Source organism: Wasmannia auropunctata, unplaced genomic scaffold (genome assembly GCF_000956235.1).
Source record: "Wasmannia auropunctata unplaced genomic scaffold, wasmannia.A_1.0 LD334196.1, whole genome shotgun sequence".
In the NCBI taxonomy this organism is placed as follows: Eukaryota; Metazoa; Arthropoda; class Insecta; order Hymenoptera; family Formicidae; genus Wasmannia; species Wasmannia auropunctata.
Window position 1 is genome coordinate 304,587 of NW_012028694.1, and position 26,575 is coordinate 331,161.

At 43.3% G+C, this 26,575-nt stretch overlaps 1 protein-coding gene across 2 annotated transcripts in view; it reads left to right on the top strand.

The window, feature by feature from the left end:
* LOC105459342 (rho GTPase-activating protein 20-like) overlaps positions 1 to 26,575 on the top strand; it is a 184,053-nt gene that overhangs the window by 72,477 nt on the left and 85,001 nt on the right. The window contains exon 1 of one of the 2 annotated variants that reach the window (XM_011705285.1): positions 19,756 to 20,254. The exons of the other annotated variant lie outside the window; for it this stretch is intronic. Within the exon in view, the coding sequence (XP_011703587.1) occupies positions 19,934 to 20,254 (321 nt within the window). The 5' untranslated portion in view covers positions 19,756 to 19,933. Of the gene's footprint in view, positions 1 to 19,755; positions 20,255 to 26,575 lie in introns of those variants that run through there. 2 annotated transcript variants of the gene reach the window in all.

Here is a 26,575-nt window from a genome sequence, read left to right on the forward strand (position 1 = left end):
AGGATCGAGATATCGATCCGTTGCAACAGCGAATTCTTGCGCGCCTTGCCGTGCCGGCCGGCTCGGTGCCGGTCTTCTCGATGAGCATCGTCCGAGAACGGTTGCGCCACCGGCGCGGCGTGTCCGTTCACGAGGGACCGGCTCGAGCGCTTTTCGATCAATGAAGTTTGACGAGAGACCTTATTATTGCTGCTGTTAATTGATGGTTTGTCTTTCGAAATTTGGCCAAAATCGCTTGAGAACATGAAGGAAAATTTTATATTCTCCAATCTGTGCGAAAGAGCTTTACGTTTAGATAATCTTTACATTTAATATTTTTATGAGCCATCTATTATATCCTTAAAATTTTTTTTATTTTATATATTATAAAATAGCTTACGCGATCTTGAGGTAAAAATTCATCTAAAACCGCAATAAATAGTATTAATGTTTTGTGTAATAATTTAGTTTTTTTTCGCAACGATTACAAACGTAGAACATTATCGATATTTTCTAGTTTCGACTGCTGGCGTTTTTCAGTCACAGTTAATGCTCCTTAATTCCGATAACGATCTCGAATGCAAGCGATTACTACACACGCGCACGCGGGCTGTTTAAAGAGCATCTGATAATCCTCGACATTAAAAACTTTTGAGCGAACCGATGCAATTCTCCGGCAATTTCATATAATAAGCGAGCATAATCAACCGCGAGCGAGACTCTCCGGTTCCCGTATTTCTTCCGGCATCCATCGTGCGGGGTAGTCCGGGTAGTTCTTAGCCTTAGAATAATTACGAAATTCGCCGTGTATGTGAGAAATCCTGCGTAGGTACTCAAGGTAAATGTGTAAACTGTATCCTTAACCGATACGCGGAAGTCGCTGGGCAAACGCGTACTTCATAGATATAGGTATCTGCATATCTTACGTAACGGGGGGAACTCCGCTTTGTAAACTGCTTCACCTGAAGCATTTTGTATCTGCGATTTCTTTCGAATTCCTCGTTTTCTCGAATACACGCGCAGTCGTTTATCCAAGCGCGCAGCGTTCGAGCTTTAAGCGATAAGCTTTGACTCACATGGCGCAGAATTTATTATAACCGCCTTACAATTTGACCTGAGTGAGCAAATTGCGGAAGTAATATCGCATTGCCGTTACAATTATTCATTGTGGAATTAATTACCGGCTACTATTTAGTGTCTGGCGGTCAGAGTTGATACTCTTCGCAATCAGTTTTGTGTTTGGTCTGCTGTACGAATGAACTTTCAACGAAAATCGATGGATATTTTCACACCAAACTGCAAACGAAGGAAAGTTTACTGTAGTTTTAATTAACGCTCGTATATCCTAGCGAAATTTTGATTAAATTAAATCCTGCAGCGTCGTCTCGTCGTCCCTCATCAAAGGCTTCCGGACTAATCGCCGGCTCGTCAGGCTCACGATGCGATGGCGCGAAATAATAACCGGTCGCGCGAAAGTTGTGACGCCGCCTCTGGCGAGAGACGAGGTTTCTCCAGACGTTTCGGTACTTCAAAGATTAGCTTGGGTCGATCGGACGATTGAGATGCTTATCGGCGCGGAGACCCCCGCTCGCATTCTTCGCGGATGTCAGGGTCGGGATCTCTGTCGTCGCGGTTCGGTGTTATTGACCCGGCGTGATCGTGAAGGGTTGAGATACAAGTCGCCGAGGTGAAGTGAATCGGCGCCGCTAGATAAATGATAAAAATCAGACAAGTTCGTACGATATAAGAGCTGAGGTAAATGAAGATACACATTTATATGCGATAAATAAATAACTATAATCCGCGCATCCGTCTTCCCTTCGAGTGGTTTTCACTCAAAGAGAAATGTCCATCATCCGAGGAAAATGATTACCGTCATTTGTGTTCTACGTCATTTCATCTCGACGCACGTAGAGTTAAGTCGTTTATTTAGTTAGGAGGCTGGCTAACTCGTAGCGCTTGAGACTTTTGTCGACGCCGCTAGATTTCCCTGTCCTCGTCCGTACCCTGCGTGCGCGCAGGTATCGTTATACGTATCTTTTCTAAGCAAACTTAGAAGTGTAACGCGAAAGAGGTGAACGGACGATAAGCGCGACCGACTGTTATCTTCGCGCGGACGCGCGCGTGCGTAAGGATGCATTTAAGGCTTAATCCAATTTCCTGGATCCTCCGGGCTCTCGCCAACACCCGTGGAGAGAGAGATCGTTCCGCCGTGGCGTTTACGACGGCCGAGCATAATCGCTCTTACGGTATGCGCTGCTATAAACGTTACGCACGTGGCCACGTAAATACAGTCGTATACTCGCGCGCGAATGCTTTGAAGTGCGTGTCGCACGCGTGTACGTGTGTTGCGCGTACGCAACTTGGACGGGGGCGCGGTCCCAACTTTTTCTCTCTCACGGTACGTCAAATAAAGCACGTCAAATAGAAAACACAATGTGTAATTAAATAGAAAGCGCGCACGGTAACGTGTAACGATGCAGGTGAAGGCGTCGCCGTCGTCGCGGAGATAGATTGCTCGTTAGAAGTATACGCAGCCCGTCGTTTTTCCGGCCGCAGTCCCGCACGCATATAGTCACGAGGGAGTGCCTAACAGGACGTTAGCAAAAATTCCTCGTAAGTGAGATTAATCGTGTAATTCAACGTTATGAATGTGCCGCTAGATAATCGTTCTGTCCATTACGAACGCGCGCCGCGTTCCGCAAGGCCGAGAAAAAATCGAGGATGTACCGAGTGAGAGGAGGAAGAAAGGCGTTGTTCTAGTGAAATTTTGACGCGGACTTCTTTTTTCAATCGCTCGTATGTCGATGGACCGGGGCCACCCAATGCGCGCCTTTCCAAATGTCGATTGCAGCATTAAAGTAGCATGCAGCGAGATAGACTTTGCGTTATGGGATGCGCGGAATGCCATTTCTAGATAAGAGTGTGTGTAAAATGGCCACTAGCGAGTAGTACCGTTAATTTTACGTAAATTGAAAGAGGAAACATATATAGGATTATCTTAAATATTTATAAATTTGTAGAATTGCAAATGCAAAATAATACTGTCACGTATTTCTCTATGATAATTTAGATCGATGGTAAATTATATTCATCATATCGTCAAAACAATTCAGAAATGAGATTTCATTCCTGATTAGTTTCTTTAAAATTATTTAATTTCTACGGTATATACATGCATGATTTATTTAGCCTAAATTACGTATAATTTTGTTACAAAATTTCTGACTGCGTTCTTTCGTAGCCCGATCCATTTTTTTTCACAGTGAGTCAGCGATATGCTCAACAGGTCGCTCATTAATCTCAGGACCCTAACGAACTAGCCTATTAGGATGCCTCATAATCATATTATAACCATATACAAACGAAGTATTTTTCAAACGAATTGAATGGGTCGCTTGGGTCGGGACGAAGTTTTATGGATGAGCGGTAAATCATGCGTTTTATTTCAATTTTTTTCCCCTTTTCTCGACGTTACTTGACGTAATTCCGCCTGCAACGAAAACCTCGACGAAAACGAACGGAGCGACGTAATGGCGAGTGCGGGAAAACAAAACGCGACACTCCGGCATGCAAATCGCGCGCCTGTATGTTTGCCAACGCATAAAGTTGTTCATTATGATAATCGATTTCACTCTCGCGTCGCTGGACGCCCTCCGCGGAGTGTCTGGCCAAACAGAATTATTTCGACGGCCACGTGAAAGCCCCGTCGGCTCTATAATAATAATCAATACACGCGACTCTCTTCGTAACCATCACGATTTCCGCGCTAACCGCATCGCGGGAGATTTGCCAGATTGGCATCGGCTGTTCGTAGCGGTACCGACCCAACTCCGTTACCGCAATTTCTTTCGGTTTCCCGCTCGTAGATAGGATCGAGATTGTTATTAAAAATATCGGAAATCTCACGCTACGCGTCGCGACCACTCGCCTAACCAGGTGCTCGTCCTCCGCGCGAGAGAAGAGACTCACTTCCACCTATGTACACGTTCCCACCTTCCTCTTATCTGGCTTTCGTCGTCTTGCTTGCTTATCGTCTATTTGCCTTGATCATCTGCCAGCGGTGTCAGGGACGGTTTACGCTCGGTAAGTGACGCAGTCACTGGATATCGCGACGATATCGTGCGAACGTTCAAAACAAAATCGCGCAGTATACGTGAATAAGAAGACGAATATAAATATCAACAATAGGATAAGTTTGAGTTAACTATGGGAAATCCTCATCAAAAATACATTGTAATTGACACTGTCATAATATCAGGAAAAATTAAACATGAAGGGGTCTCGTGTGGCATATTGTTTTGTATTTTTCGTCTATAAACATCTATAAGATATTTCTATCATCAATTTGCTAACAGACGGATTCGTGAAAATGTTACGAAGTGTATAGCGTATTATCACTGATCGTCGTACCGCCACATGTTTTTATTTGCGATCGCAAATACCCTTCTCATACAACTACGTCAATAAATGTGGTATACAAAGCGCCTTTAATATTTATTGAAGAAAGGCCGATTAAAATTTTAATTACGCGAAAATTGATAGGCTCTTGATCGGTAGGTAAATTGCCTATCGACCGCGGATGCGACACATGGTCTTCATCGTCGTCCGCGATTAACGGAAGGGGTGCGGGACATAATAAATGGCATTGAAAGTCCCGTCAAGGCCCAGCGCGTCCGTGCGAAAAGATCATTGTTCGCGGCAAAAAGAGCATCGCCGCCGATCTAGGCCGTTAATTATCGTCGATGAGCCATTAACGGCGCCGTTATCGTTCGCGGGCTTATACCGCTTAATGAGATTTTCCTTCCAGTTTCTCGTATCGACGACGATCGCGGGAGCGAAGACGCGCTGTAAAACGAGGCGTGCGTTCTTCTTATACTTTACGACTTTTCCAGGATGTCTTAGAGGAGGTGGCCACGTTGATGATGGGCGCGCGTATTTGCAATTCAGATCGCATATAAATTTCATAGCGCGCGTATATACATAAGTCATATAGAAAAGGAGATGGACCCGCGCCGCGAAGGTCGGACATCGTGACGTACGTAGAGTGCCCGACAATAAGAATGCTCACATTTTGCGAGCAAACCGACACTCTTCTCGTTGAGAACCAAAATGATTTCTCCTCAACGTGTTTAATCGGATGCTGTATTTTTACTTTTAACAACTTCCCGACTACGTCGTAAATCAAGATTCCGTTAAAATTCATCTAGAACCGTATTTATTTATGCGTTCTAGAAGTGAAATTGGCCAAAAACTTGTTTTCCAATCAATTAGAACGCAGCGCAACCATTCGCGCGCCTGAATGTTTCAGTTAAAGATCAAGGAGCGCCGTTACGCGCATTGAATACGTCTATTACCGAATACCCCGTAGAGACTTATTGATGCGCGTAAGTAAATAAGTGTAACCGGCCCGGTGAAACGACGAGAGATATCGGCACACATAACAGTATACTTTTCACGTAATGGCCGACTGGACCGATGAGAAATGCACTTTAATACAATGCTGTCGGTCGATAAATCGTGCTGCGTTAATTTTTCATCGTCGCACCGATGTGGTCGGCGCGCGATCATTGAGGAAGGAGGATTTCTCGGTTCCTCCTCGGGTACCACCCTTGTACAATCTGCACTTGAATATGTGTGTGTGTATGGACGTACTATGTATATATGAGAACGCGTTGTGTCGTCGTCGTCGTTTCACAAAGCCTGCGAGAGCTTTCACCGATGGAAAGCTAGCCGACGGCCAAGGTGGCTGTCCGAGCATCGACGGCGGTTTGTACGGTGTGTACAGTGGGTCACAAAAATTCGTGCGGTCTTTAAATGGGCTTTTACTTCCTTTAAGGTCGTAGCCCCCTCGTCGAAAGTGGGCTGAGATCGGCGCCGAGAGTGCGATCGTACCGCCGGCTACGGTAATAGAGAAAATGATCCGAGCAATTGTCCGGTTCGACGAAAAATCTTTTCCGCCTCTCGGACGCGACCAGGTGGGCTGTTATTGTCACGATTCCTCCTCTCTCTTTCTCTCTCTCCTTTCCTCGGCGAAACGATAAACGCGACGCCTGATGTGAAAGTACTAATATATCGTCAAAGATATTGATGGAGAACAGAAGCGGCGAAACGTGTAATTAACGTTAGGAAGTTATTAACATCGCGACGTGTTACATTTATAAGCTCACTTAGTGACGAGATAAAAAATGCAGTATGTGTGCACACGGTATGTTACACATATGCTGTCGTCACAAGTTACCGATGCTATGTAGCGATATATAAGCGAGGATAATTATACGTGTAATGTGGTGCACGAACAAAATGCAAGCGCTGCGCAAGTGAATGCGCAATTCGAAATTACTATGCAGATTCGAGGGGAGTTGCCTTTCCTTATGCGTGATTTCATTGTATGGTTATTATTACTTGTATATCCCGCATTGTTATAGGGTGTCCGTAACAAATCACACTTCCTTGTATAATAACAGGTATCGATAAGTAAATGAAAAGAGAAATATGGGAAAAATGATTAGTTGCATTGTTTGAACGTAATCCCTTGTTCTTGATCATTTACAACTTAAAAGATCTACACGTGACATTTGAATTCAAAGAAAAATTGAATTAAAATCGATTTAAAAAATCTATTGAAATATATCCCGAAATGAATAATATTAAATTCAATCCTATCGCGAGAAGGGGAATTTTCAAATCGATCAAATATCGTTGTTGTAAAACGAATTTTGAATTATATGTATCTATTTTGATAACAATAAATCACATTACGGATATTCGTATAACTTGGTGCTTGGTAAGAACAGAAAAGAACTTGGAGCGAGTCACATACCGAATTCGCCATACTCATACACGCATACACACACACACACACACACGTGCGACTTGAGTAAGGCCGTCTAGCCGACCTTCGAAGCAAAAGTGTCATCCTGCGTACTCGAGCGTTCACCTGACTCGCGAGCGCGTATACTCGCGAGGACACGCGTGATAAAGTACGCTCGAAATCCGCGCAGCTGCACGTTCCAGGAAAGTGCGTAAGCGCCCTGCAATGTGCCGCAGAGCCGTCCCTTTAAGCGAATGCGTGCCGACGCGTTACGCGGTTTCACGCTTCGCACACGCACCCGCTGTAGACTCCGCGCATAGCCGCGTGACGCACGCGGATTATGGCGCCGGTGCGCGCGTTCGCATTTACATACCCGCGTTACCCGCGCTCTCGAGGAATCGCCGTAACCGAGATTGAATTCCTACCTTAAGGAGTGCTCGATAAGGATAACGACGACGCACAAGCTCGGCGGCCGTGCCGTAAATATTCACCTAGACGCGAGATAAAAGCGTTAAGAGGCGGCAATCCGTGACGTCGCGCGCGTACCTATTTTAGGTAAAAACGCGCTTCCGCGACACGCGAGAGCGCTGAGGGTTAAACGTGAACGGCAAAGATCCTTTCTGCTTTGATTTCCTCGTTGGATAAAAAGAATTTATGCGCGCGGAATCGTTTTTAGAATCGCGGCCTATTAATGACCGTTATCGTTGGACGTCAGTAACTTTGCACGCTTTTCGGTTTCCTTATCGAATGAAAACAATTTGTTACATAGATAGATCGTCCTGATTCTGCGCCATTAATACGGCCGTCGGACGTCAGTTCACTTTAACCTCAGATGACTTAACTTTCTAATACTGAAACTAGAATTGAGATTAAAGATAGCTGACGTCGGTGAAATCGATCATAAAAGATTTTCTTCCGCATAAGGTATTCGAGCGTTGCAGCATTCTATCAAAGTGTTTGCGTGAAATCAGGAGAATAAGAAAATAACCTTTTTTATAAGTAAAGACAGAAAAAAAAGTAAAATAAATAAAGCAGATTCTTTTCATGTAAGAACTTATTTACGTAGATAACAATAGAAAGATGAGAGACAATATATTCTTCAGGACGAAACATGTGTGTAACTAGAGCAAAATTTCTAGTCCGAAGTTGTACACAATTAAGGGTGAAAGAAAAGTGTGTATCGTGAAAGATCTAGCTATCGGGGATGTCCTTTCGCCCACGTCCACGTTCTTGCGTCCAAAAGACGACGAGTCCTGCTCGTCTTCGAGGAATGAAATGGGAATGCGGCGGGAAGAAGAGAGGCTCGAATGACCGGTACGTGAGTCAGACCGAAAGAACCTCGCGTACGGTGCCGGCCAGCAGGAGAAATCCTCGGCAGGACATTGCACCGAAAGACAGTCTTCGATCTACCATCCAAATTTGGAGATATGTCGCCGTGATCCGGCACATCCCTTGAAATATTCAAATCACTTTGGCCAAACAAGTCTACAAATCTGATGTTTTTTATGTCGCAACGTTTAGGAATATATATATATATATATATATATATATATATATATATGCGTCAGTAATTTATATATAGTTTTTATAGGATATAAATTTTAATCACACTCATTAAACACGAGAATTCTAATTTAAGGAAAAATATGCAATATAAAACAACGTTTATTAAAATAATTTCAAATGAGTTACAATTATGTACGAAACATTGAACAATTACGTTCACAAATTGTTCCAAAGATAATTTGTGAATGTACTACAATTGCAGAATAGGGGAGCCATTATCTTAGAGTAGATACAGACGCTACTTTTTCATCATCACCATCCATTAGAAAATTACACTGAAGCGTTACACAATTCTGATGCCAGAGCGGCGACAAAGATTCTCTCATATGAAACAATCAGTAAATATTTCCTGTTGCATAATTTCATATTTAAAGAGCCGCGTTTACGGCTTGATCTTGGCAAGAAGACAGCACGGCGATTAGAGAGGCGACGCAAGGCGACGCGAGTTAAACGAGCCGTGGTTCCTCAACTTGTATCTTGCAATTAGCATTCCGCTTTTTGCCGTTGTTAAAAGTTGCAATTCAGGCGCTAGAATATGGAATAGGCGGAAAAGGATTCAAAGATCTGCGTCGATAAACTCTACTTATTATATCGATTTTGCGGTGTTATCATAACTCTTTCCGACACGGTGAACGAGAGATGCGGTGCGCGTACGCTTATCCGATTTCAGACGTAACATCGCTTCAGTTACGCCAACAATATCGCTACGCTCACTTCTATAAAGGATTTCGCAGGTCCTTTACTACACCAATCTGCTGTACCGTTAACCGCGATCGTTACTCGGCGAGCCTGCGCTTCGTACGTCTCGCCGTGTTCCGAAGCGCCTTTTTCCGTGCTTTAAAGACTCGCACGCAATGCGGAAATGCACGCTCGAGGGAGGTTTGCACGTCGTTAGCACACTTTTGCGCGCCCGCTGGTCGGTTTCATTTGAGGTGCCATTCCGCCGCGCGCTCGCAGTTATCTAAAATTTGCGGAAGATGTTGTCGTCTCGAACGTTAGTTCTTTCATTCTCAACTGATTTATATGAGTTATGCTTCGCCGCTCGCAATACGAAGGAAGAAAAATTCTCGCATTCGAGCTCCGTTTACTTATTGACCTTAAATAATCATAAATTACATCAGTCTGTTTGCTTATTTATTTTAAAAAATCTGCGGTTTAAAATCATTTTGACATTATTTGTAAAATATATGTATCGTAACGATAAGTAATAAAATTAACGCATTTAACGTTTGTACACGGAGAGAATTCTATTTTAAAATTTATCTTAAAAATCATGTTAATTGTAGGATAACGTAGTATATTCGAATTTTATGATTTTCACTATATTTTTTATAATATATGTATTACAATAAATTTATTGTAGTGCACAGTAAAATTTATCGAAATACTATGTTGTCCCACGATTAACATGATTTTCAGGGTAAATTTTAAAAGGAAATTCTCTCCTTGTAAAAATGAAAATCTCAATGAGCTGTACACGCAGAAGTTCAAACATCTAATCGCGTCGTCAGGTTGAACATTTAGAGAGGCGATAAGGAGGTTCGCTATCGGTGTCGTCGGATGCAGAAAATTATCGATTCGCGGTCGATACGGAAACGCGACAGTCTGTGTCCGGTGCGCGCGCGGTGGCTGTGCAACCGCCGGGCGATAATGAAATCTAAATTGCAAATTATGACGGGACATAACTCGCGCTCGTTATTCCGCGCATTATGCCCCATTGTCACGCTGCACAGCCCCGTCCGTCCGGTGGCCTGTCAGTTTGCACGCGCGCGCCCATGGGCTTTAATGCCCATTTGAATCCTCGCCAGTATACGTGTGCACGCCGAACTGCCGATGCAATATGCCGTGGACCGTTAAGAGCCGCGACCCCTCGAGATTCGCTCAGAAAAAACGAAGAATCGGGCACACCGGGAGCTTTGTTCGGGGCATGTTTTACGGATTCTTCTTCGCCGAGCGTAAAAACTCGATGTTCTTCCTTTCGTTCGTCCCCCCGGCTACTTTATCGCGAATTTGTCTGGATTAAATACATCTTAACATGTGGTCCTTTGAGCATCTATTTTTTTTTATCAACAAAGTTTGAAGAAATGTTGGAAAAAATATATCTATAATATTTATAATTCTGCAAGATAAATGGTGATATGGAAAAGAAATTTAACAAAATTCACAGGTACATAAAAACATTTCATTTTTTCAACATTATTTTTTGAAATATATTGTTTGCAAGAGAAACAACTAGAACAATAAATTAGAAAAAGTATACATACATATAATTTATATTAGGTATAGGTAATAAGTCTTAGAAACATTGAAATGCACACATTAATGATACCTAGAGAATCTGAGAAATGAGTATTAACAGTAATGTACGTTATAGAATTGCTTAGAGTTTAGAATCTAAATGTATTCTGACAGTGTTGAGATGGTGATGATGTGCGTACATTTGACTGTACCATCATGAAAAGGGGGAAATATATCGCCGCGAGCATGCGGAAACGCAATGTGCGAGGTCAAGGCTCATCATGAGATTGAGAAAGAGAGAGAGGCTGGACACCTCGCCTTCGCGCGGAAAATTGGCCAAAGCGCGGTCTCGCGGCTCGTCTGTTGCGCGAGGGAAATTAAGATCTTATCATGCTCATATTCCCGATGCGCGTGAGGCGCGAGTTTCTATCGATCGGAGTACGCGGCCTCGCAATTAACACAACCGCGCGCGGAAAAATATCACAAGGAAATTAACGTCGGTGCGCGGCGATAGAGACGTTGCGTTTCCGCGCGCTCGCCGGGCGCGTCTGCTTCGTTAGATTCTCATGGTGAGATACAACGTATAATAATTTACCGAATAACCCTATTGACTTCGAGGACGGCGAAGGATGAAGATCGTGGCACGATCGCCGGATTTTCTCCCTCGGTAAAAATTTGTCGAGTGAAATAACGACACATCCTGCAGCCGAGGGATTAGGATCTAATCAGCATTTGCCATCTACATGTGGGAGGGACGCGTGTTCGCGAACAACGAGTGCAATAATTGAAACATTTATCCTTGTCTGTGTACAGATAATAGCTACATTGACAGATTATACTTATAAATGCGTCAAAAACTATAAAAAAATTTTATCCAATGGCCTAAGAAGATGAGTGACATTTTTTACTTAATTTTAAGTAGAAGAAATTTAGTACTATTGAATATACGAAGAAAATTTTTTAAAGTAAAGATGAAATGTTATATTGATTATAATGTCTATCTAAATAATTTTCTTGGTTGGCACATGGTTGGATTTTTCCAGTTGTGAAAAATAATTGTATTCGAAAGAGCATCAGAGTACAATCAACCTTTATATTAAGACTTGTTTTACAAGCAAATCTGATCAAGAAATAACAAGATTGAAAGATAAACGAAACTTCTATCATCTTTACAATAATATATAAATAATCATGCAAATAGCATAATGCGGCAGCCCGATATGCGAACACGCCAAACCTGTTTTACAGTTGTACTAATGATGCATAACGCAAGCCGTAGAATAATTGTAGGTCAATAGATCACGCAAAAGAATATTGAAAACAGCATCGATATTCTGTGAGGTTCCGTAAGATTTGCCGGGTCGACAAGAAAAGGAACGGCTTCACAGATGTACAATCATTCCTGGTATTCGAAGAACACGTGTAGCATGCGGAAATATTGCGTGAGGTCAAGATTCCAGGGCCAACTTATTTGAAGAAAGTAGCATCTGTGCTATTACTATTAATTTTTAGATTACGGCGCAGAAAGCAAGATTGCAAGTGAAGATTTTTATACTGATTGTTATCTATAAATTAATTTAAAAAAAAAAAGATGAAATAAACTCGAAAGAAAAATAGAACAAGACAGGGTCTTTTTCGCCACGCGACGTTAATTAATTTCATAGTTAGGAAAGATATGGCGACGCGAGGTTGCTCATTTTAGTCAATTAGACGAAAGCGCGAAGAAAGATTGACGTAGATAATGAATGTACTTCGGCAGGTTGAATTGAGTTGGCGACTGCGCGTTCCGCGGATTGCAAAACGAAGCCTCGCGCGCTCGGCGGCAAGCAAGGCGCGCATTCCGCGCCCATTGTCGGAGTCATTTATTAATACCTCTTCTCCGTCATTGACCTCTCCATTAACCCGGTTTACGCAAGCGATGGGCAACTGCTGAGACACGGCGAGAATCGCGCGAGCTGTTAGACCCGCTGGCTTCTCGAATAGCGGATCGTTGCACCATCATCGTCGTCGTCGTCGTCGTCGTCGTTAACGTTGTTCGATCACCGTTGAAACGGAGAGCACTTCCTGGCCGGGTCCCGCCCGGGCCCCGCTGTGACTTTCACGAAGAAACGATCTCGTTCGCGGTCTTAACTCTCGATCACATACCTTGTTAGACACGACGATTCACGAACGACCGCCGAACACGTTACGCTGTACGCGCACAGATGCTGTAAATTGTACCTCTTTCTCTTTCTCGCACTTATAGCTGCCGCTCTACAGCTTCGAGCTGCATTGCGGGCCCGTGGGCTTTATATACGGCCATTTCAACTCTTTGTATACTATCGAGCTATTTTATTTGCATCGTTGATTATTAAGCATGCGTATATCGATATGATTTCTATTACCTGTTTGCGCATTACTTATTGAGCTTTTAGTTTTGATATTATATAATATAGAAATAAATAACTCTGTATGCGTATAGCTAATTTTTGTTTAACATTTTCGCGTGTTATTTCCATTTATACGTATTTGTGCTTCATTATTTCTTTAGTTGTCCGTGACATTCAACGCAATTATTCTCACATTTCTTGCCACCCACTAATTATGGATTATAATTACACTAATCACTCTTACCTTACTGTTTCCGTGACTGTACAGCTTACAATATCTTCGTTGGGATTCTCTATTAGGTAATTACGATACGCGCCTCTATCTGAGGTATGTCGAATTATTACTTGCGGAAAACGCGCGAGTCTATCTCGCTTCGCGTGTTTGCCATTCGCGGGAAGGTCTATGGCGACGAGCGAGTTTCGCATCGGCTTGAAGAATCTTGCAAGATTCCTGCATGCGCGATACCTTATCAATCGGCATAATTGCGGCTTATTTATGCGAGCCTCGATAATGCGTATCGCGCCGTCTTTGGTTGTGACGCTGCAGCGGCTCCTGGGGGAAATCGCGGGCAAATCCCCGGGCACTTCCTGCGCTTTACTTCCGTCTCGGCGGACCGGCCTTTTATATGACTGATAATCTTGCGCGGCGGTTCGTATTTGAAACTGTGCGGCCGAGCCCGCGGTCGTTAATTTCCTGCCGGAGTGAAACTGTGCGCGCGTTCGAACCTCGGAGATCAAAGGATAATATTTCTCACACCGGCCGACAGTATAATCGGCACGCAATGTTTCGCCCAGCCACACGTGCGCGTGTGTATATACATGATTTCATGCATGTGCACGCCGCCACGTTTACGCGTACGTATTTTATATGGTATACATGAAGCGTTACGCCCGCATGCTGCTGTACACATTTTATATACGCGAGCACGTTTCACGTGCGCGCGTGCTCGCGCGAGAAAATCGGTGACCGCGTCGAGGTGTGCGGCACACTTCGGCCCCGTCAGAGTTCCAGCCGTCGGCCACTTTCCCATCGTGCTGAAACGCGCGCCCGCTTAGATCTCAACGCGACGCAGAGTGAAGAGCAAAACGCGTTGAGAGAACGGAACGTGCGCGCGAATCGCTTCCGAGACGGGCGTGCGATTCCCGTCGTGGAACATTTCCCGCCTTTCCCCTTCTCGGAGTCAAGGCACCACGAGAGAGATAAGACATTAGGAATGCACAGAGGTTGCAACTAAGAGTTTGATTTTTTTTTTAACGAAATATTGACATTTTGCGAAAATTTCAGTAATTTCATATTTGCTTTTATTATGTATCCGTACGGAGAACGCGTGTACAGAGAATATAAGAGTGTTTAAAAACATTTCTTATGCACGATACTCCAGACGTGTAAAAAATATTTCTCCCATTTAATATGTTCGTAAAATATATTCGGTAAAATTCCGAGTCATGCTATATACAATATATTCTCAATCTGTCTATTTGTCCTACTGCAGACGATTCTCCGTTTCTCTTTTATCTCTTGGGATAGGTGCTTCCTTTACAAGGGTCTCAGGTTCCAACTCTGTATCTCATTGCAATGGGACAGAGAGAAAGAGAATCGCATGAGGGAAAAGTCTATGGAACATATGCCTTGTGAACGTGTATAGGTATCGTTAACCGGTATATAGACTACCTTACCACCATTTTAATTTAGCGCAATGCGTGTTTTTCGATGCGAACGTTCAGAGTTAATTAGCCATTGATGCGGACGTTTCCGTTCGGAACACATGTGAACGAGCTTTTGAAGATATGTTCCAACGCCTCATCTTCGAGGACGTTGTCGCGCCGCCGTCTCCGTTTTCGCGTTTGTCCACACGTGCACGTGCGTTTCGACTGCGCTACCGCGCAGATCTAATCTCCGCCAAGGCCGCCGATACAGGATTCCGGACGTTACATTAGCAGCCTCACCTCAGTAAATAGACGCCGTGTCGCCGCGCCCGATCGGAAACTGAATATTTAGTATCTTTGGATACGTAAGTGTCTGCGAACATCGGCGCAGTCGGCTCAATGTGCACTCACGAAGTGTGAGAATATTTTTCCTATTTTTTCACGTTAATACACGCATAAATAAATACACGCGCTATCATTAGTATTAACAAAGGAAACATTAAATAATTAATTGCTAATTATAATTAGCGGATGTTGAATTTATATTGAAAATTGAAGCTTTCTCTTATTATATCTTTGCTCTTACTGTGGCGCGTGGTATCATCTGTTGAGTCTGTCGAATTCGTCGAATCAAGAATTTAGGATTCAGCTTATTTTTCGATTACGCCTCGTATTTGTGTACGAATCTGGCGTTTTCCGCACAACGGTGACTCATTGTTCGCCTAGGTAGACAAAAGAGACGAAATAACAGCGACCGTGACTCGCGCAGGAAGTAAATAGACGTCGGTGTCGCGCACTTTGTCTCTCGAGCATAAAAGCTTTCGCGGAAAACGAAGGCGAATATTAGAGCAAACAGTACGGTTATCCTCACCTCATACAAGAAGTACTTTGCTGTAGAACGTACAGTGAATGTCTTTTATTAAACATTTAAAACAAGGAATAAAGAAATCAAATATCAATGAAACTTGCGTCATATTTAACAAAACTTAGATGCGTGCTTAACAAACTGAGATCGGAATCTCTTCCAAGAGCAAAAATAATCTTTGGATAATACGTTGCGTCGCAAAAAAAAATATCGGAGAATTATTTTCTCAGATGAATAGCGAAACTTTATGAGCGGCCGCTCGAAGATTTATCCTTTCTCAAGAAATATCCCACAGTCCCCTTTTCTCGCAGCATTCGCGATACATATCCAAGAACAGGTGTAAATTGCGTCAAGCGCCAAAGGAATTAAAAAGGTGCATCGCACAAGCCGTGTCGTGATTTCGCGATAACTGCTGTTTATTGCGGGAACGTCTGCGCTCGCTCAAAATTCCGAAGAAGGTCACCCGTGACCTCCGGGCGACTGCAAAATGTTCAACAAAAAAAATCGTCCTGTTAATCGACAATAATCATAATGACGAGCAATCGGGGGGAATCTTTTGTAGCTATTTATTCCCCGTTACATCGTTATTCGAGATAAACGCTATGGCGGAGAATTCGTCGTAATCGCGGACGCGAATCGGCGAGCGCTGCCCAAAGCGGCAAAAACGTGGGAAAAAATATAGCCGGGGCACGAGAGTGACGCGATGCCGCGATAGTTGGGATATTTATTTTTACCTTGCACCTGTCGCAAACATGAAATTTAAGTATCGCGGCGAAAACGCGCGATCTGTGTCGAGAGAAGTGGAATACAATGTCGAAAATTATTTTTTTTTTTGGATTGTATCCCGTAGACGTTTTGGTCAATCTTTTCATAAATCTAATTTATTATATCTTCGTTTCTTAAATAGCAAATGAAGAAATTATATTAGAAGCTCAAGATTTTAATTTCCTCGTTACAGTTAAAATCTTCATAATGCTGTTTGTAATATACATCAGAATCAATCGCATATAGCATCTTATATATACACACACAAAAAATTATCTTAAGTGTCGAAAACAATTTAAATTTTATTTGATGCATATTACAGACGGTATGTAGTTTCTTAATGCACAGATCTTAAGATCATTTTCTAAGAATCAAGTAACGATACGTCTGCGGCTTCTCGGCTTACGATTGTTACAGTATACATGCTATTACGAACAATTCTCGAGGTTACATTCTTCGATGCTTCACTAACTCGAGTCGTACATACACACATCGGAATATTACCGATCATCTCACGTAATTACGTTGCGTGCGATTCATTCGCCGTATTCAATAGCAGTCTACACAACACACACACAAAACTTAGGTGCGCGCGCGTCTTTTATGCATCCAGAATCGTCTTGCTGTATGACTCACTAGGCGACAAAGCAGTTTTACGTTACACGTGCGCCAGCGTAAAATGAACATCGCATAGTTGCATTATCTCTCGCGTACGTCAATAAGACTGCACGTAGCTCGTTATGGCTGTCTTGTATACACACACGGTGCGAGTTCCGTAATTACACAGAGTTTTCCGGCTAACGTCTGTCGGCTATCTTAATCGCATCGAGAGGAAGTAGGCTGAGGATGAAGAATGAGGGACGGCGGACGAAAAATATGTTTGAACAAGCAGCAGCAGCAGCAGCAACAGTAAGGGAAGAAACACGGCTATACGACTAGTCACAATTATTCTTCGTAACGCGTAATTCAGTTTCTCGTAAGCGCTGTCTCCGTGAAAAGAAGCGCGCGAAAAGAAGGGCGCTACGGGTATCAGGTGATACGCGCTAATTACGTGTTCGCTTAATAATTACGACACACACACATACACTCACACACACCGGGGCTCTCGCGTACGATTAATCAAGCCCCTCGTTTCGCCGTATATAGCCACGGGAATAATTGAAGTTTTGACGAGTTCCCACTCTAATGATATCGTTCGAGTAATAAGAAACCGCCGCGCGCAGATTCACGCCCTGCTCCACCTCCACCTCCGATGTCCTTGAAGATGAAGGGCGAATTGGCGCGTGGATCGATGATCGTTAATTACCTTGAGGAACCTTGGCGAAGACAGCAGCGAAGTAAATCGGTATACACAAGTCGACAAAATTGTCCTATACTTACAGCGAGAATCTTGAAGATTTGTGAACACCAAGGCTTTTATAGCCGAGAACTCTCGGGACTTTCGACATATTACAACTAAATTAAAAATTTTGCGAATTAAAAAAATATTCATTTAGGATGATTTTTATGTTTTTTAATGCATAATTTGTTTGCGCTTGTGATATTAAGATTTAGAAAAGCGAAAATTTTTATGTCGTCACTTTATCGTTGAAAGTACGGCAATAATTTTCTGCAAGAGTTATTGTGTCACAATTCTATAGCATTACGACATGAAAATCCGGTCAATATTCGTGCCACCATGTATTAAGTCTACACCTGCCTCTCTTTTATGCTCTTTAAAACGGTTTCTACTTTTACGTCTATTATTTGAATTAGCATAAGTGACTCGATAAGTCAGAAAATCGTATTATTAGCAATTATTCCAAGTTCCGCACGACTAACCCTCATTTACCTTCTTCGACACGTACGAGATTATTAACCGCGAAGCAACTAAACCAGTAACCGTACTATTAATTAACCGACGCTTAGAAACCGGAATTCATTCCGGAATCTGGAGTTGATATCACCTTTTATCGTTGACCGTGACCGTTATTACAGGGTATGTTTCATCGATCATATTTACGCGTTTCACGTAACGATGACTTTTTTTTTGAAAAATCGTCATATGTTATAACAGGTGGCATACACAGTTTTGCAATACAAAAACTGGGAAGTTATGTAAATCCCCTGTTATTTCTAACGATTTTACTCTAATTCTGTAAATGCCAGCGTTGCAAAATTGACGGTTTAAACGGGATTAAATTAAATGTTCTTTTTGATACTACATTTTTTAATTGCTTAACATAATACAAAAATATCACCCGAATTGTGCGCTTTGAAAGAAGTATAAAAATATACGTCTCTAAAAGCTGGATCTTATCTTAAAAGGTAACTCTTTGTTTCCTCATTTATTGTCTTTCCATTTTCGATAATTCGCGTTTTCCACCTCAAGGAAAACCGCGCAACGTGCGTTCTGATGCATCACGTGCGTGCATGCATGTGTGCATGCGTACATGCATCACGTACAGACACCAAGGGGTCCCTTTCGCGAGGACGGACGGCGGCAGCGGAACGGTTTGCGTTAAGGCCCGAGGCCCGACCGAGGGAGAATCAGTCTCGATCGCCATGGTAACCGTGCTGGAGTCGCGCCCGCCTCGACGTCGTACGTACTGTCCGTCATCGAATACTCCGAATACTCCGAATCGTGAGATTCCGTGCGTCTCCGCGCGCATTCGGTCGGCCCCGTGCTCGCTCGGTCGGTTTCGCCGCGCGCGAGCGAGGCCAACCAGTCGACAGTGGTAGTTGAACAGTTCTCTGCGCGAGCAGTTTGATTTCGCACGTACCCGCGACGGTCGGTGTTCCGCGCGCGACGTGTGTTTTGCCTGCGTGGACAACACGCATGTACGTGAACCACCGTACGTTACGTTCTTACCCGCGGCGACATTTGTGCCTCGTTCCTCGCGTGTCGCGCGTCAACTCCGTGTCGTCTAACGATAGATCCAAGTCTAACGTTATCCAAGAGTTTCGTCGTCGCTCCGAAAGCCCGACGTCAAAACGGAGCGCGTTTCGGTAGACCAGCACGAGACCGCGGGAGTGTGTTTTGCGAGAGAGCGTATACGCGCCGTACGACGCCCGAAGGCAAATACCTGTGCCCGCCGTCGACTTTCGAGAACCGACTCGACGAGTCTCGTTTTTCGCTACCTCGGCGGTGCCTCTGCAGCGAACGTCCTTTCGCGCGCGTTTTGCATTTCCGACGTACGCACGCGTGTCACCGGAGGAGGACCGGAGACTCACCGAGATTATTCGCGAGACATCTGACAGCGAGCCGCGATGATTGGCTAAGTGTTAATCGGAATCCTTCGCTCGGTATCGCGTGTCTCGTGGAACGCGGCGCCGCGGGACTACGAAGGAACCTCCCTTGATTTTCGCCGATCGCGATCACGGAGTGTGACGAAAAACGTGTCCCGCATTGCAGTCTCTAACCTCTCGCGTCGCATCGATATTTGCGCGCATGTGGTCACGTTGTTGATTCCAAGTGTCTTCGGAACCACCTGTGGATCTCGCCGCCGCCGCCGCCGCCGCCACCGCCGCTAGTAGTACGAGTGACAGTGACATCCGTTCGCGACGCCGAGCTGCGAGAAGTTGTCGGCGATGCCGGCGACGACGGCGACGATGCATGACGATTAAAGGGCGCGAAGCCTCGCTCGCGGGAGAAACCTTTGCCGTAAAACGCACACGCTCGCGCTGGGCGGCTAATCGCTTGATCGATTGATGATGACCATGTTCGGCACCCTCGTGCAGAGGCTCACCTCGCCGGTGACCTCGCCGACGAGCCCGCGACGGCGCTTCAAGTCGCCGTCGCGCTGGGAGGTGCAGAGCGATCCGGAGGACGACCCGGCCGCGCCTGTGAGGAAGTCCAGGGCCAAGCATCTGCTGGACAAGCGCAAGAGCAAGAGCAGAGCGCGCGGGCTGCACTCGTCGCAGTCGGATCACCTGCAGATATGTAACTCTGGCAGCGGTGGCTGGCACGACGTCGCCTTTCCGCCACTGCGAGGCACCAAGAGTCTTGGCAGGCTCGACGGCATGAAAGAGGTGAGCCTAGAGTGTTATCTGTTAACTTTTGCAGGGGTGCGCGAACGTTTAGATATGTACGAATCCAGGAGATCTCGATTCAAACGCGAGATACTCCAACGATAGCGGATTACTCTAAAAATGGCATTGTCAAGTTTCGGAATAGGAGCTAAGATCTTATTTTTTTGCAAGATTTGTAAACGATTTTTAATAATTGTGACAATCAATCTCATTGATTTTGGACATCCGAAAGGTGTTTTTAAATTTGTTAGATAACACAATTCATTCCAAAAGTTAATTCTTGTTAAACTGCATTTTATGAATTTCTTACATCTCTGCTCATTTTTTGGTGGCATGTTTTTATCAACGCGAAAATGTGTCGCTGAAACATTAAACGGTAAAAGTAGCAAACAATTTATTTTTATTAGCAGATGGTTTCAGTCCTTTCTTCTTTACGTGAAACCATGCAGCGAACGAATAAAGATTTAATTTAGAATTAGTATAAAATATTTTTGTGAGAGGAAAAAAAGAGAGAGATAAAAGTACTTCTACTTTAAAAAAGATTCTTTGACAGATTTATTCATCGCGCATTTGCGTATTGTCATTATTAAGCAAAATAAATCGTAATCGATCTGCAAGTTACTTCCGTATAATCATAATCCCGCTTGATATCTAGTAACGCAAGTTTTCACGTCTTCAAAACAGATCGGTTTCACTGCGAATATACTTGACGCAACGATCCGTTACATATTAACGATCTTCGGCTGCGCAAGCTATCGAAAGTGCTCGCGGAATCGGATCGTGACGCACGTCTGCAAAATGTCGGAGGTATCTTATACGCGTCAATTAATTTACGAATTTATGGATTGGGTAATCCGCTGTTCCAGTAGAGTAGGTACCAGGCATTCGTAACTGACAACCACATTCGGTGTGTTGCGACGTGCGCATGTGTGTATATGTGTGTGTTATGTTATGTGGCATAGGTTAAAGACAAAAAACGATAGTCTCGCGAAATGGACAAAAACACGCGCCTTCTTGTTAACAATATTAAAATACGTCAAAGTGCGCTGATATTATATGAACAAGAAAATCGCCACGATACGAAACGCATACTCGAGTTTATCTATAATGATAATGTTATTACATGAAGTTAACAAACACATGGAATTATTTTTCAGCGAGATAGCAATATTTTCACTGCGAAGCTTGAAGAATAAATGTACGGTTACTTTTTGGGAAAAAGCAACTTTATTTTCACAGGGTTATTACCAGAATTCTCTTACAATTAGGCGCATCATTGTAATCTCATTTGGATGCCGGCTCTATCTTTAATTGAATTAGTTCAGACAATATGCGTATCGCAACTTGATTATGTAATTATATTGTAACGTCGGTTTTATATTAATACATAGTTCGCGAGATTCACGTAATTCGCACAGGTCGGTTATGTATTTTTTCCCGTCTGTTGTCTCACGCGCGTTACATCTTAACCGTTTGCTTTTGGAAGTGGCATAAATTACCTTTCACATGCCTTTTACTTCGAAAGTAGTACAGGTCAATTTTCGAAAACCATCGAAATAGAGTAGGCGACGTGAGAAAATTTTTAAATCACAAAAGCGGGACGCCAACGTACGGTAATTCGGAAGTGATAAAAAAATGGAATTAGATGCAGGAATATTGTACGTTATACAGAGGCTCTAAAATAGCTTTTTTTTTCAAGACCATATGTCATGAGCGTAAAACTAATTTATTGAGGAATTGAGGCGTATCGCTTAAAGATTAAATGCCTAGAAATTTTAAGAATGCAAAGATTAATCCGAATAGGTATTTACTCGTGTAATATTTGAAAAATGTAGTAGCGCAACGGATATCTTGTTCGCATGTTTGCATCGACGCGTAAACAGACCGGATACGAATGAAAAAAATGTTGGTCGCAGTCTCAAGCGCGAGTTAGCACCTACAGATTGTTTGTTTACTGTCATGCGAGGTCGTCAGCGAACAATGATACTTGAAGCCACATCGATCACGCATTTGCTACGTAGGAATACGTACATGTGTCCGACTGTGATCATCAATTTATGTTATCTGCACTGCCGTGACTGCTGGTTCGACAATTTTATACATCTAATACGTAGGTACACGAGAAGAAAACGGGAAAAATTCATGTACTCGTGTTACTTAAAAATAATATTGAATGGATACATACACAAGAAAATTTTAATATGTAATAATTTATTTTAAACATTTAAAGTTTTAAAATTAAAAAGTTTTTTTATATGGACAGTAGGTATAATGTTTTAATAATAGAAAAGATTCACTATTTATTCATTAAAAAATCTTTAGATATATTGCCGAGTAATTTGGCACTTATTAACACGAGTTCCACTTTTCACTTTTATTTGTCCTATTACCTTCACTGGACACATCTTTGGTGTGTACTAGTGTCATAAATGCAAATATGGAAAATCAGCTATTTGGCCTTCGTCGGCTTTCTATTAGAGAAACGTGGAGACGAGCGTTAATTGTACGAGCTGCTCGCGAATCGATTTATACGACACAAAATCGTGCGCGGTCCATACTCGCCGTTCTATCGTCGCGCGTTTTATCGTCGTCGACTTTCACGACGCGGCACGGATACGCTACTAACTCCCCGGCTTGCCACCCTTTACCTCCTAACCTTGCTCGCGATCAAAGCCTCGAACGTTGAATACCCATCGCACCGTAAAATCACCGGCTTTCACCGAGCGTAATACGACGACGTACCGCGAATCACCAAACGTGTCTGTAATTCGTGCAAATTGCGCGCGCCCCGCGGTTGATCCGCGCCTTCTCGACGGACGCGAAATCGCGTTACGTTGCCCGACACATATACACACACACACACACACACACACATGTATACACAACGCACACTGTGATTAGGCTATAGAAACCGGATACCTGACTGACGACGACGAATTATCAAAGCCGTGGAAGTAAAACGCGGATTGCCGTCATTAGATGTCGAAAATTTTAATCAAATATTCATAAAAGTGAAACAATCTGTCTAATAGCCCGGTAGTAATTTGTCCTGCAGGTAATTTACTCGAAAATCAATTTCTGCCGGGTGTTAAATGAGACTGAAAAGCTAATTTTCTTCTGTTAACCACGTAAAAAGATAAGGCTAAAAAAACACATTTTCATATCTTCAAGCTAAGCGTATTACATCATTGTATAGATTGTAATCCTGTCGAAAAGTCTATCAAAATGAATATAATGGGAACTAGTAATAGATTGTTTCTTTCTTTCACAAGTCTGCAGCGTTTCTTTTTCATAATCTAGTTAATTCGTAATGCACTCTGCGTAAGGAGTAAGCTTTAAAAATTTGAGCGTACCGTACAACCTTCGCTTTTACCTACTTAAAAATTACCCGTCCTATTTTTTTGCCGTTCGGCACAATGTCCAGGTGCCACGGTGCACTCGTGACCATGCACAAACTTGCATAGCGGTCTCTCAGGGGTTATTAAGTGTCATCGTCGTCGTCGTCGGGGCCGCGGCGCGGCAGAGAGCGATGCAATTCGTAATTCGACGAAATTGCGTGGCTCTTTAACGACCTCGGTATTTGAACGACGACCCACCAAGAAGTGCTTTGTACCTCTCCCTGCACATTCACGCGCGTGTACGCGCGCGCACATACATACGCGTGCGACCAAAAGGGGCATTAAGGTCGCCACTAAAAGCGGACGTTGCCGAATGTTCGTAATTCGAGCGGCTCTTAACGACGACATTGCCCTACCTTGGGCAATGTTACGTTACGAACCTCCATCAGCACCTTCAGCCGAGTCGCCTCTTCCTCGTTACGTCCACCTCCCCCGCCTCTCCCGCGTCTTCGCGACTCCCTTTTTCTGCCCATGGAAAGGTACATGTGAAACGCCATTAATTTTGCAATGAAATCAAAAAGGAATAGGGTGCAGGACGAAACGCGTTAGCGACGTCGTCAAGGCGATCCCTTCGGTCTTTACGGCAGGTTTTATATGACGCCGATAGCGAGGCAAGTACAAGTGGACGTGTTATTTGCAGGCTATTTACCAAGTTTATACGTGCGGAATTGGTGGATGACGACGTTTAATTTACCGACTAAATTTATTTGAGACGTATACTGACTTGTACGGAGGATCTCCATGTGGACACTTGTCTGCGTCGTATCGTGTAGAAAGGGGCATTATTAGGCGAATTATTGGTTACTGAAGGAAGTGAATAGAAACGTCTTCTACTTTCGGGCACACTTGTTTTTCTCCATCACGCTAATATTCCACTTAGCCTCAATTTCACTCTTGTAAAGAGCAGTAATGAAGTATCCACCGCTCAATCGGGTCATTATCAGTGTCCCCATTAACAGTACTGTTTTCCATTAATAGTATTTTTACAACTGTCATCTCTAATTACATTATTGTAATATTTTTTGCAATAGATTCTAATTACATTAAACTTATGAACAAAATGAAAACCAGTACAACTTTAACATTTTAAAAACTTTTAAAGTTTTTTAAATCACGTTTTGTTATCTGAAAAAGATTTAAAAAATTTGCAGATAATAATTTGTACATTTTTCGATTATTATTCCATTTGAAAAGAAAAAAAAATAAAGTACGCGCAGCTTTTGGAAACGCGAAAAACGGATGTAATGATCCACTTGACTCGACTTGCTACTGACCTCGTGTAAACTCTCCATTAATGACCCGCCCTTCTCGAAGGACGAGCCGTGAGGGGCAGAGAGGAGAGGGAACGTTGTCCACCGCTTGCAACCGCATACGAGATAGGGATCTGTCGGTGTACAGCTAGTTAAATCGCGGCACAGCGAGCGAGCGAGGAATCACGAGAGACACGAGGAAGTCTTGAGGAAGCGTTGCCTTGTTTCGGCGCACGATAAGATCGGCGATCGCGGGGTGATGGAGCACGGTAGCCGAATCCCGAACGCTGAACATCGTCCGACGAATTGTTGTCTTTCTCTCTTTTCTTTTTTATTTATATTAACACTTTCTTTTGTTCCCGTTTTGGTCGATCCGCTACAAGGTCCTTGAGGTTCTTATGTACCAATTTTTATATCGAATTCTGCTTATATAGAAGAACGAAGCATTTTTGTCTATTTAAATTTGTGTGTTATAGATCAACTAGAGGTTCTGTTAACGTAAAATTTAATCAAGCGATTTTTATACATACTAGACCATGCTCTGTCATGACGCGAATTGGTCTAAAAAAACGAAGGTGAAAACGAAAAAGGTACGTACGAACACTTCGCGCGAAAATTATGAGCATGAAGGATTAATCTTGTTTCGCGAATGTAAGGCACCGTTTAACAGACGTGACTAAAAACCCATATCCGTCGGAAAGCCTTATAAGGGGGCCCGAGGGCTTTCTGTGGACTATCCGTGGGACATTCCGAGACTCTGAATCAAAGCCGCTTTCATCCAGTTCCTATGTGACCGGTAAGAAACGTGGATCTGACACCGATTGCGAACGTATGAGACATCATCTCTGGTATCGTGGTAAAAAGTGCTGCTCGCCCATTCGGAGATTTGACGACCACGGATTACGAAGAATCCGTTAAAAAGGAACGTTACGCCTTTCTGTGCTGTGAGAGAGCCTCTCACTATCGTAAAACGCTAGTTTCGTTCTTCTCGCGTGATGCGTCATATCAATCTTCCTTTGCAAACGCGGGACATGACATCTCACCTTCTCTGTCCGATATTAGCAAATGCGAATGCGAATGCTTTGCTATAGCATTCAGTTGCTTTTTCAAATAAATGTATATATTCAACTATGTGTATTTCTCTTTAGATTATCGATACTTATTTTAAAAATATTGTTAAATGGCTGATTAACATTGAGCTTATTCCTCTGTTTCTCTCCTTACTCGAGATGTAAGCAGTTTAATTGAATATTTTGTATAAATCTTTTTTTTTTTAAATACGATGATACGATTTTTGTTCTCTCCAATCAAGCATACAGCTGATAATTGGATTATTTCGTTAAAAAATTGATAAAAATTTACATACTTTTACGTGCATTCGTCGTATGTAAATGCCAAAACGTCTATATCACTAGCCTACAAACCGTTGCTCTTTGGTATGTTAATGCGGGGGTTTAGGTGTCAGTGAGCGATTTAGTTCAGCGCGTATCTATTAACAACGGCGGCGAGTAGACAGGTCTCCATAACTCGTTGTAATAATTTAACGTCAGAACAGGGGAATCTTCACGGCGGAACAAATCCACGCGCGGGATTCCGGCGATTCGCGTGTCCACAGATGTCAGTTTCCCCCCGTTGGCCATTGTTCATCGCGGCTGAAAGGATGGACGGGCAGA